The following is an 11820-nucleotide window of genomic DNA, read 5'->3' as shown; positions in this document are numbered from 1 at the left end:
GAGGCTAAGGCTTTTTGGGGTCCATCACTGTAGGGCTCCCCAGACCCCCGGACAGGGTTTCAATGTGTCTTGCCTTAGGCTCGAACCTGGGGCATGCTGGAGCTTTCTCTGCAAGTCACACTTGGTGGTAAAGGGACAGGGCGGGGCAGGGCTTCACTGACATCCGTACAGAGGCCGAGGTTCTTGGTGTTTATTGGCTTACCAGGCCATGAAAGCAAATCCCAAATCCAGGCCCTGCTCAACTGTCTGCGGGCCTTGAACTGGAGCCACGGTTCCGGAGGATCAGTGGGTTCGAGCCGGCACCGAGCTGAGCCACTTTCTGCTGTCAGAGCTGTGTTCCCTGGGAAGGACAGGTGCAGGAGGGTAGGGGCGTTTGGCCCTCTGCCCATAGTCCTGCCATCCATGGACTCGGGAGAGGCTTCTAGAAGCAGTGGAGCCAGAAGTTGGACTGGGGGACCTGATCCCAAGTCCTGAGGACTCTGCAGGAAACACCCCCTTCTTCCCAGTTTCTAAGCAGCGATGAGCTGGGCGGTGGAGGCACAGAGGCAGGCGATTTCTGAGTTCGAGGCCAGCCTGGTCTACAGAGTGAGTTCCAGGACAGCCAGGGCTACACAGAGAAACCCTGTCTCAAAAAACAAACAAAAGCAGGGATGCTTGATGCTCAGGCTTCTGTGAAATTGGTACCTGGCCTTCAACAGAGGGCAGTTTCTGCCCCACCCCACCCCATCTTCCCTGGAGCAAATAGTTTCCCAGCAGTCTCTTAGAAAGATGGAGTCCCCGGTTACCAGTCCCGGGAGGCTCTGGCCCTCATGCCCACCTGCTTCCTTGCTGCCCTGGCTGGAAGAAGAGGCCGTGAAGGTCAGAACCCAGGCTCGTGGGGACGCACTGATCCAGCACAGGATGGTTGTGGCTGGCCTGCTTTCGACGGACTGCCTTCTTGTCCAGCCTCGGGCAGAGTGGGATGCAGGGTACCTGGGCATAGGGGCTCTGCAGATTGGCAGCTGGAATAAGAGGGAGCAAGAGAACTCAGCATGGCTGAAGTGGAGAAACCCTAGACCTGCCACGGGAGAAGCACAGTGGGTTTAGGCAAACACCTTTATCCTCTAAGTTGGAGAGGATATTGGTACCTGCTGCAGAGTGGGTGCTGACAGGGCTGATGCACAAGGCGTAAGGCTGGGCATAGAGCAAGGAGAAGCTAGCCCAGGAGGATGGGCCAAGCGTAGGGTCTTTGCCGGCATACTAGCTAGGGTCCCCATTTCTGTAAATGGGGGTGATTGATTGTGGGGCGCATCCACAGACTGGTGGGCTCTCAAACAGTAGCTCAAAGACAGACTTGGCTAAGGGGAAGGCAGAGCCCAAAGCGTGGAGCTGGGTGTTGGATGGTGCGGACCGGCCCTGTTTGTTAATGGTTCCCACACAGCTAGGCCACAGCCTCTTTCTAGGGGAACATGGCTATACAGACAGACATCTGCTCGCCAGTCCAGCCCACCCCCGGCCTCACCATAGTTCTGCTGCTTTAGCCGGCTCAGGATCCTGAGGACCCTTCGTTCTGGGACTTCCAAGTTTTCTACTTGCTGAGGGTTGTAAGGAATCTTCTTCCTGGATCGCAGCCCGCCCATAGCTGATTCCATCTCTCGGGCCTTGGAGGAACCTTCCTTTAGCTTCTTCTGGTAGTAGCTGGGGAGGCAATGCCCAGCAGCTCAGCCTGGTGGTGGGCAATTGACCCCTGACCTCCTCCTCCCCCGGCCATCTGAAGCCCAGGCATCTGGAGACGTAATCCTCTTAGGAAATACGAGGGAACGGTTCTGTCTGCCGCATCACTGCCTGTCACTTGACCTCAGGGCTTGAGGCTCTCCCCCACTGCTAAGGATGTGCATAAGGATTGTATGTGAGATGAGACCCGTTAGGCTCGTGGGACCAGCCACTTTGAGGTCAGTACGTATCATCCACCATCTCTGTGACGGATATCTTCTCTCAGATAACATTTCTGCCACAAACCGTCAGCTGCGTAGGGCTGGGGGTGTGGCTCAGTTGCCAGGGTGCATGCCTGGCCTGCAGGAAGCCTTGGTAAATAGCTGAACTGAGTTTGGTGGCACGTGCCTGTAATCCTGGCACTCAGGAGGTGATGGATGTGGGAGGCCCAGTTCGCAGCCATCCTTGTCTCAGAACAACACCCCCCCACCCCCATCCCGCGTGCAGCTGACTCCACTTCATCTAGGCTGCAGCTTATAAGGTTGTATCAATGTCTGCTGTCCTCTGCATACTAGCCAGGCTCCCACCCCAAACCTGTGCTTTACCTGCCTTTTATTTTTTTTTTTTTTTAACCCTATCTGGAGACAGGCCTTGGCTGTCCTGGAACTGGCTCTAGTCCAGGTTGGCCTCAAATTCATGATCTTTTGACGTCTTGCCTCCTAAGTGCTGACATTATATTCATGAGCCACCTTGTCCTGGTCAGTGTTTGGACTGTTAACCTTAATGTCTTTTACCTGCTGAGTGCATACAACTCTAAAGGACATCTCTGGCTCCTCCCCCTGCCTTCCTGTGGCTTCTAACTTGGGTGCCTGGGCAACTCTGTCTCCCTGCCTGCTGCTTCTAATCCAAGAATAACATGAACTGTGTCTGGTTTGAACTGGAGGCCTGTTCCCTGACACGCCCACCAGGTTTTTATACCCAGCTAGACTACCCAATGAGCAATGCCCTCATGCACTGGCAGCTGTGGACACTCTCGGGAACTCTGCCTCCCATACATTGTTTCTCAAGCAGCTTTGGTGCAAATAAAAACAACAAAACAAAACTATACCCATAGAAAACAGGAGTGCTACATAGAACGAAATGGGAGAACAGGACTAGAAAGATGGCTCATGGTTAATCGCACTTCTTGCTCTTCCAGAGGTCCCAAGTTTAGTTCCCAGTACCCACATCAGGTGGCTTAAAACTGGTTGTAATTCTAGCTACAGAGGACCTACACACACACACACACACACACACACACACACACACGGAGAGGGGGGGAAGGAGGTACCACACCTGAAAAGGGCCTGGTGCAGACTTCGAAGGCCTGTGAGTGGCCAGCATGTGTTTGGCTTTTTGTTCTTGAGACCGTGTCATGTAGCCCAGGCTGGCTTCTAATTCACAGTGTAGTCAAGGGTGACCTTAAGCTCCCAATACTCCTGCTTTCAGCTCTTACATGCTGGAATTCGGGTGCGTGCTACCACACCCAACTTACAACTTTCTTTTTAAACATCATGTGCATAGGTGTTTTGCCTGTATCTTTGGATTAATGTTGGAACTCCTGGAACTGGAGTTACACAGAGGGTGGCAATCAGCCATGTGGATGCTGGGGATTGAACCTGTGTCCTCTGGAAAAGGATCCAGTGCTCTTAACCACTGAGCCAGCTCTCTAGCCCCTAAAAACAACCCTCTTGACTCAAGCAAAGGATGGGGATTTCGGGATGATAACGTATTGGGCTGTGCTGTATAGTTCATTGGGAAGGGCTATACAGCATTTGTATGGCAGCCACAGAAGTATTTATGAGAGGGTCAAAGAAATCCCCAAATTATGGGCATCTTTGAGCCTTGTGTCTTAAGCAGTTTGGCATTGAGGCTGAGAGTGTGTACTTACTGGGTGGGCTCCTAGCATGCCTGAGGTGCTGGGCGTGCCCCCCCCCCACCAACCAAACTGCCCAAGTACACCTATAATCCTAGCATTCCGGAGAGATGGGAGCATCAGAACCTCAAGGGCATCCTCAACTAGATATCAAATCAGAGTCTAGCCTGAACTACATGTGCCCTTAGTGAAATTTGAGGGGGGTTTGTTGTTGTTGTTGAGACAGTCTCGCTGTGCAGACCAAGTGGATCTCAGAGATCCACCTGCCTCTACCTCTTGAGTACAGGTATCAAGAGTGTGGACTACCACACCTGGCCAACTTAAAATGATTGGCCTGTGGTTACTGGGCACAGGGAGGCATGCCCATAATCTCTGGTGCTGAGAGTGACGGAGGAGCTCAGGTCCCAGGGCAGCTGGGCTACCACAGATCCTGTCTTAACAAGGGAAGGAAAAACCTAACTCACATCTTCCCTGGGGCCGAGTCTTACAGCCTGCAGGTGGTGTGTCAAGGTCTTTTGCTTTCTCAAGAACTTGTGCGAAGGGGCTGGGGCTCAGCAGCAACTTTCCTCATAAAGAACCACGGATTCCCTGCTGAAGGTCCAGGTCAGTGACGGTGTGAGAGGGGACGAAGGAACAGTGTGGGGGAAAGACAAGTAGTGGTAGGGAGGCACTGTCTGTACTCAGACAGGAGGATTGCCATCCTGGTGTTCCGTAGATGGTTTCTCAAAAGAGAGTGACATTGGCCGACCACTTCAAGGTCAACCACTGACAGCACCGGTTGCTTATACAAAGAAAAAGCAATCTGTCTTATGCTGGGGCTGGAATCCTAGCTGAAGCTTCTTCACAAATAAGGGAAGTTGAGAGCAGGGAAAGGGAACAGAGGGAAAGGCTCTGTCAGCCGTACATACACCTGACAGGAGTGATATCCAGAACATAGCATGACCTCAAAAAAAAAAAAAAAAAAAAAACCAAAAGAGAGTTAAGGAAACAAACCACCCAGTTAAACCAGGCGAAGGATCTAAACAGAGTTCCAAAAGAAATACAACTGGCTAAGAAAGACTTCAAAATGTGTGTGCCCATCATCCTTAACAGTTAGAGAAATTCACTTTGAAAGCAACTTTTGAGATTTCTTCTTAGCCCCGGTCAGAACGGCAAAGCTCAAGAAAACAGCTGACAGCAGACGCTGGCAAGGCTTCAGGGAAAGGGGACAACTCATTCACCGTTGTCCCTGACTGTGAGTCTGCAGGCCGGGGCAGCCACTCTGGGAACAGTGTGAAGAAGTCAGGAAAGGCTGAAGCTAAGCCTACCATAGGTCTCAGCAAATACTAAACACGTGGTCCATCAGGCCAGGAAGCGGAGGGCGAGATGCAGAGGCCACTGTGTGAGAGCAGCTGGGCCTCCCACTCCACCCGTCGCCTTTCAGCCTGAGAAAGATTTAGGCTGTAGCCATTTCTTTCTGAGCTGCCCACGGCCTGCCTATCACCCTTCCTGGAAGCATCGAGATTCCTATTTTGTGTTTCCGAGTCTTCTCGTAGGGAAGGATCGCTGCAATCCTGTAATGGCTGAACCAGAACGAGCGACCACGTGTGGGGCTGCCATTACCACCCACCCCACTGGGAGACCTAGCCCAGCCTTAAAGCCAGCACCCAAGATGGAGAGCTGGAGAAAGAAAACTTTCCTGGTGTCACCTGCTCTCCTAGATCCAGCCGTTCCTGAAGCCCCTGGCGGATGATTTGAATAGTGCAGTCCTCCCCCACCCAAGGCAGTTTTATTGGGGTTTTCTTTCCTTTGCAACTGAGAATCCTAACCCTCAAAAGTCTCCAGGTATCACAGCACTAGCTGCGCTTCTCCGTCCCGACCCTGTCAGTCACTTACTTCGTGATCTCCTCTAGGGCCGCCTCCGGCAGGGCCAACATTTCCACCAGCAGAGACAGGATCTCGAAGAACACTGTGTAGGGGTTCGGGGGCGACATATCCATCAGGACGTTCTGTTCTGGGGTTCAGGAAGGAGTAGCTGCCGTTACTCTGAGGTGCCCTTCAAGTGTACCCATCGGCGTCCAGGTCCCATTTCCAGCTCTGACCAACTGCCCAGGGCTGACCCCTGCTTACCCACGGAGCAGAAGAAGCGCTTGGTGTCTGTCATCACAGCCAAAAAGTCTTTGAAATCCACGTGACCATCTCCTGCAGATGGCAAAGAAATAAGAGAGGCCAAGGGCCTTCCACAGCAGGCCCAGGAACTGCAAGCCAGGTGCGACCCTGGTGTCCCGCGACTGCCCTCCCCCCAGGACTGTAACAGTGATGATGCTCAATCAGCAGAAAATGTGGCCTGGAAAAGCCCAAAATCACAGTCTTCTGGGTTAGAAGCTAATGGGCCGGGTTGGAGAGATGGCTCAGTGGTTTAGGGCACCGACTGCTCTTCCAGAGGTCCTGAGTTCAAATCCCAGCAACCACATGGTGGCTCACAACCATCTGTAATAGGATCTGATGCTCTCTTCTGGTGTGTGTGAAAACAGCTGCAATGTACTCATATAAATATAATAAACACAGCTTTAAAAAAAGCTATTGGACCAGGACCAGGTTTGTAGCTCAGTCCGTAGAGTGTCCACCCAGCACCCACAATTCCCAAACACTCCATAAACCGGGAAGTAGAGGGACAAAGGTTAATGCTTCAAAGTCATCTTGGTGACAGCCAGCTCCACACCAGCCTGAGCTACACACACTGTTGAGGAATATAAGAAAACTACTGGGCCTGTATTCCTGAGAGACAGCAATGTGAGTTCAAAACCTATGTCCACTGCCACTTCCTGTTTCTGCGACCCTGGTCAAGTTCCCGAGCCCCAGGAAGCTCTCTTGTTTATGGAGAGGAGACGGTCCTGACAGCTGTGTGCACAACACGTGCGCACTAAAGGCCAGCAGCTGTCATTGCTGAATGCTGGTCTCTGCATGAGGACATGAACCTGCCAAATTCTAGCCTCCAGGACCCCTTCCCCCCCCCCCCCCCCCCCCCCCGCCCCACTCCCGTCAGTAGTGTCATCTCTTGCTAAGTTCTCTGCCTGTAAAGATGCATGCCCAGCAGGCCAAGTTCTTCCCTGTACAGTGTGCCGTTCCCTGGCCCCACAGATGGCCTCCCACCCCACCCCCATCATGGTTCCTTAGACATTCAAGCTTTTGGTTTGTCAAGACAGGATTTCTGTGTAGCCTTGGCCATACTGGAACTCACTCTAGAGGAGGCTAGCCTCAACCTCAGAGCTCCGCCTGCCTCTGCCTCCCTGGTGCTGGGACCACCGCCAGGTATCTAACTTTTCTCCTTGTTACATTTTATTGATTTCAGGCAAGGGGGTGGGGAGTGGAAATGTGCCTGCCAGGTCACAAATGTGGGGTGACCGCTCTTATGGGAGTGTCCCAGGCAGCAAGCATCTTTACCTGCCAAGCCAAAGAAATACAAACCAGGTCAAATCAGGTCAGATCCCTTACTGGATTGTCTCTTAAAACCCTTCACCAGCCAGGCGGTGGTGGCGCACGCCTGTAATCCCAGCATTCTGGGAGGCAGAGGCAGGCGGATTTTTGAGTTCGAGGACAGCCAGGGCTACACAGAGAAACCCTATCTCGAAAAAACTAAATCCAAAAAAAACAAAAACAAAAAACAAAAAAACAAAACAAAACAAAAAACCCTGTCACCATGTGGGGACACCCGGACCTTAGAAGATGTCCCATGCGAATACCCAAGACAGAATCCACATATTAAATGATGTCCAAAAAGAATGGAGGAGTGGCCCCTGGTTGGAAAGACTCAGTGCAAGAGTATAGGGGAATTCCAGAACAGGGAAGCAGGAAGGGGTAGATGGAGGAACAGGGGGAGGGAAGAGGGCTTATGGGACTTGCAGGGAGTGGGGACCCAGAAAAGGGGAAATCATTTGAAATGTAAATAAAAAATATATCAATAAAAAATAATAAATAAATATTAAAAAAACAAACAAACAAAAAAGATGTCCCATGCGGTTACCCAGGCCTCGAGCTGGTAGGAGCTTGGTTCACATTCTCTGGGCTGCTTACTGGTCGACTCAGGAGCTCTCCTTATTTTTTTCTTTTAATTAATTAATTTATTTATTTATTTGGATTTGTTTTTTCTGAGACAGGGTCTCTCTGTGTAGCCCTGGCTGTCCTGGAACTCACTCTGTAGACCAGGCTGGCCTCAAACTCAGAAATCTGCCTGCCTCTGCCTGCCCGGCTGAGGTCTCCAATCATTAAAGACAGGAGTGAGAATGCTTAGGACTTAACCCTGGCCCCTGGTGGGACTTGCAGCTCAGAGAAAGGGCTCTTGCCCTGGAGTTCACACAGTGGGGGGCGGGAGGGGGCAGAGCTAGGTCGGTGAGGGTTGAAGCCTTTGGAACCTTTGTCTTCCTAGGTCAACAGTACACTGCTTAGCAACACCCCTTCAAGTGTGTGTGTGTGTGTGGCAGACTGCCGCAGTCCTGAGCAGCGGTCAGGACTCAGTTCCTACATGGCCTACCTGTCCCTTTGCCGGGGTCACATCCTGCCACATGCCCATTTCTCAGGGACTGCTACTTCCTTCTTTTTTTCCCTGAAGACTGTTTAATTTGGCACCACTTGGCTTGAGCGCCACACCTCCTCCAGGAAGCCTTCCTTCCTGACCCTCATCTTCCATCCCATTGATTAACTTCCATGCAATTCTCTATCCTCTGGGAGTAACCCATCTGGGAACCAGAAGAGGGCTTCAGATCTCATTACGGATGGTTGTGAGCCGCCATGTGGTTGCTGCGATTTGAACTCAGGACCTTCGGAAGAGCAGTCAGTGCTCTTAACTACTCTTAACCACTGAGCCCTCTCTCCAGCCCTGCAGGGCATGTGTCTTACACATCTCTATTCCTGGCACCCTGGGCAGGAACGCTCACCGCAGACATCCCATGCTTAGTGTATGATGATGCTAGCGGCTGCTGTCTCCTGCTGCACAGGCTCTGCCCCACCCTTTGCCTGCTTACCCCAGTTCATCTTACAGAACCTGAGGAGGTGGTTGCTACCGTCAGCTCTAGTTTATAGACAGAGAAACTGAGGCCTAGCAAACTGCTGGACTTGATCTAAGCCCCAGAAGGCTGGTAAAAGAAATGCAAGGCTCGGGGACTGGAGAGATGGCTCAGCAGTCAAGAGCACTGACTATTCTTCCGAAGGTCCTGAGTTCAAATCCCAGCAACCACGTGGTGGCTCACAACCATCCATAATAAAATCTTCTGGAGTGTCTGAAGACAGCTACAGTGTACTTATATATAAGAAAGAAAGAAAGAAAGAAAGAAAGAAAGAAAGAAAGAAAGGAAGGAAGGAAGGAAGGAAGGAAGGAAGGAAGGAAGGAAGGAAGGAAGGAAGGAAGGAAGGAAGGAAGGAAGGAAGGAAGGAAGGAAGGAAGGAAGGAAGAAATGCAAGGCTCACTGGGCAATGGTGGCACATGCCTTTAATCCCAGCCCTTGGAAGGCAGAAGCAGGCGGATCTTTTGAGTTCGAGGCCAGCCAGGTCTACAAATCAGTTCCAGCACAGCCAGGGCTACACAGAGAAATGCTGTCTCGAAAAGGAAAAAGCAAAAGGAAGGAAGAGTCTAAGAGTCCTAGAGAATATTTAGTGTGCAGAGGTGAGGGGGGAAGGATTTCTGTCTGGTCCCTTCTGGATCCCCAGAAATTGCCACTGCACAGTGGCTCAGGGACCATTAGCTTCTGGAATCGGAGCCCACTACAGCCTCGGTGAAACCCAGGGTGGAAGGGAGAGGCAGACACAGTGAGTTCAGACCTTAGGGACACTAGACTCTGGCCCAGAGCTTTAAGCCAAGCAGGAATCCTTTCAGCAAGGAGTCCACACATGGCCTAAAGGGCCAGCCCCTCTCCAGGGCTCAGGGAAGACCCTGCCCCCGCTCACCATTGACGTCAGCACTCATCAGGGCTTCCTCCACCTGGGCTGGGGTAAAGGTGAAGCCAATTAGGAGCAAGATGTTCTTGAGACTTCGCGCATCTACCTCACCAGGACCGTTGAAGATATCGAAGTAGCTTCGGAAGGCTGTCAAGGGAGATGGAGTTACTAAGTGGGATGCTCCTGTATCACCATCACCACCACCACCACCACCACCACCATCATCACTTCATCTCCTCCTCCAAATTTCTTGTGGCAGGTGGTGTATGTATGGTATGCTTGGTGCATGCATGCATGCATGTGTGTGCATGTTATGAGGAGGGCATCAGGGAGCTGTCTCTACTGTCTGGTTTATTCCCTTGGGTCAGTGAAACATTCTGGGAAATCTGAGGAAAGGAGCCACTGTGGTCAAGAAGGCTCTAGACCTCAGGAAGGATTGGGCTGTAGGGCAGCACTCTTCCGTTCTCAGGACCAGCCCATCCTGAGTGCGTAGCGTCAGGGAGGGTGGGGGTCCACAGAGACCTCACCCAGGATGGGACATGAGCACCTTTCAGTGTTGTTGGTGGGATAGGGTGTGATGGGCAGGGGGGACCTGTTCAGAGCTGGTGGCCCTGTTAGGTGAAGAGGGGCTGTCTAGGATGGGCAGGGTCCTTGGGGAGCCCTGCCTCTCCTGCAGGCTTCCTCTAAAGAGGGGAGGCGGGGAGGCGGCCCACCTTTTCTGTGTCCTAGGGCCAAGTGCAGTTGACCCCTGGAGACACTGCTTGGGGCAGTGGGGCAGCAGTGTGGGGCAGTGGGGCAGCGGTGTGGGACAGTGGGGCAGTGGGCAGTGGGTCAGCCCCAGCAGTGTGGGGCAGTGGAGTGGGGCAACGGTGTGGGGCAGCAAGGCAGCAGTATGGGGCAGGAGGGCAACAGTGTGAGAAAGTGGGTCAGCGGAGCAGTGGTGTGGGGCAGTGGGGCGTCGGTGTGGGACAGCATGGCAGCAGTGTGGGACAGTGGGGTGGGGCAGCGGTGTGGAACAGTGGGACATCAGTGTGAAGGAGGGCAGTGTGAGGAGCAGCAGTGTGGGGCAGTGGGGCAGCCCCAGCAATGTGGGACAGTGGGACAGTGGGGCAGTGGTGTGGGACATCAGTGTGGAGCAGGAGGGCAACAGTGTGAGAAAGTGGGGCAGTGGGGTGGGGCAGTGGGGTGGGGCAGCAGGTTAGTACTGTAAGATGCTCACCTTCCTCCTGCTTGAGGGTGAGGTGCTCCTCAGTCCGCTCCTCCCAGCTCTGATACATTCTGAAGAGGCCGTGCTCTTCCTGCTCCTGCCTGCAGGGGAATGGGCCCCGGACGGCTTGCAACCACTTCCGGCCTGCCTCTGCTCCTGCCCCTGCCCCCTGCCAAGGCCACCCAGGAGCAGGGGAGAGGAAGACCGGGCAGCAGAGGGGAGGGAAACTTCCCCCAGCGACTCTGTTATGTCAAGAAGCCACAAGTGACAGAAAGACCTGAGGGAATGAGACGGGAGCCACAGGTGGTCCCTTTGGTGGTCGTGGGAGGACTCGGGGTGCAGGGCAGGGGTACAGTGCTTGCTTAGTACCCGTGAGTCCCCCAGCATCACAGAGGAGGAAGGGGAGGAGGAGAGAGTAGGAAGAGGGTGGAAATTTGGGGACACCCTGCTGGGAAGCACAGGAAAAGAGTGAGTGGACTGAGGGGGGTGAGGGGGGGTGCGTGGGAAGTGTAGACCACCCCGCATTGGAAACAGACTGAGAGCCAGACCCTGGTAAGATAACAGGCTAGTCGAGGTGGTTCCTACCGTATCTTGGCATAGTTGAGACTTCTCTCATTGCCCTGGGGCAGGAACTCTGGCCATCTCCAGTTCTGGTCCTGGGCAGGAGTTGGCAGGACTGACCCAGGGGACCCCATAGGGATGGGGGTTTGCCCAGGGGCTGGTGGCCTGACCCAGGATGGAACGGTAGCTGGAGTTGGGGTGGAAGGTTCGTGCAGGGACAGAGGTAAGGTTACAACGGCGCTGCTGATAGGGCTTGAGGTGGAGACAGAAGTCACAGTCTTGGGGGACCTCCTGGCTGTCAGGGCCCGGGACTTCAGAGTCCTTCTGTGGGTGGCTTCCTCCTGCTCCTCCACCTCCAGCAGGCACTTCATGAAGCCCCGTCGGGAGTTGGCAGAACCCTGGGTGCCTGCAGCTGCCAAGGCATGCTGCCGTTGCTTCTGCCCTGGGATCAGCTCCTTCTTCTCAACATCTCTTTCCTCCTGAGGGGAGGGGAGAGGAGGGGAGGGGAGGGGAGGGGACCTGAGATACCTCCATG

At 53.4% G+C, this 11820-nt stretch overlaps 1 protein-coding gene across 1 annotated transcript in view; it reads right to left on the bottom strand.

Annotated features, from left to right (window-relative positions):
- Positions 1–175: 175 nt before the first annotated feature.
- The window catches only part of Spata21 (spermatogenesis associated 21), a 35719-nt gene continuing 24074 nt past the window's right edge, over positions 176–11820 (bottom strand). The window contains exons 9-16 of the mRNA XM_052177928.1: positions 11310–11764; positions 10737–10825; positions 9527–9664; positions 5717–5788; positions 5483–5600; positions 1502–1677; positions 818–1001; positions 176–340 (exon numbers count right to left, since the gene is read on the bottom strand). Of these exons, the coding sequence (XP_052033888.1) occupies positions 283–340; positions 818–1001; positions 1502–1677; positions 5483–5600; positions 5717–5788; positions 9527–9664; positions 10737–10825; positions 11310–11764 (1290 nt within the window). The 3' untranslated portion in view covers positions 176–282. The remainder of the gene's footprint in view (positions 341–817; positions 1002–1501; positions 1678–5482; positions 5601–5716; positions 5789–9526; positions 9665–10736; positions 10826–11309; positions 11765–11820) is intronic.

The sequence above is a fragment of the Apodemus sylvaticus genome, chromosome 3 (assembly GCF_947179515.1).
Source record: "Apodemus sylvaticus chromosome 3, mApoSyl1.1, whole genome shotgun sequence".
NCBI lineage: Eukaryota > Metazoa > Chordata > Mammalia > Rodentia > Muridae > Apodemus > Apodemus sylvaticus.
This window is presented reverse-complemented; position numbering and strand designations above follow the sequence as displayed.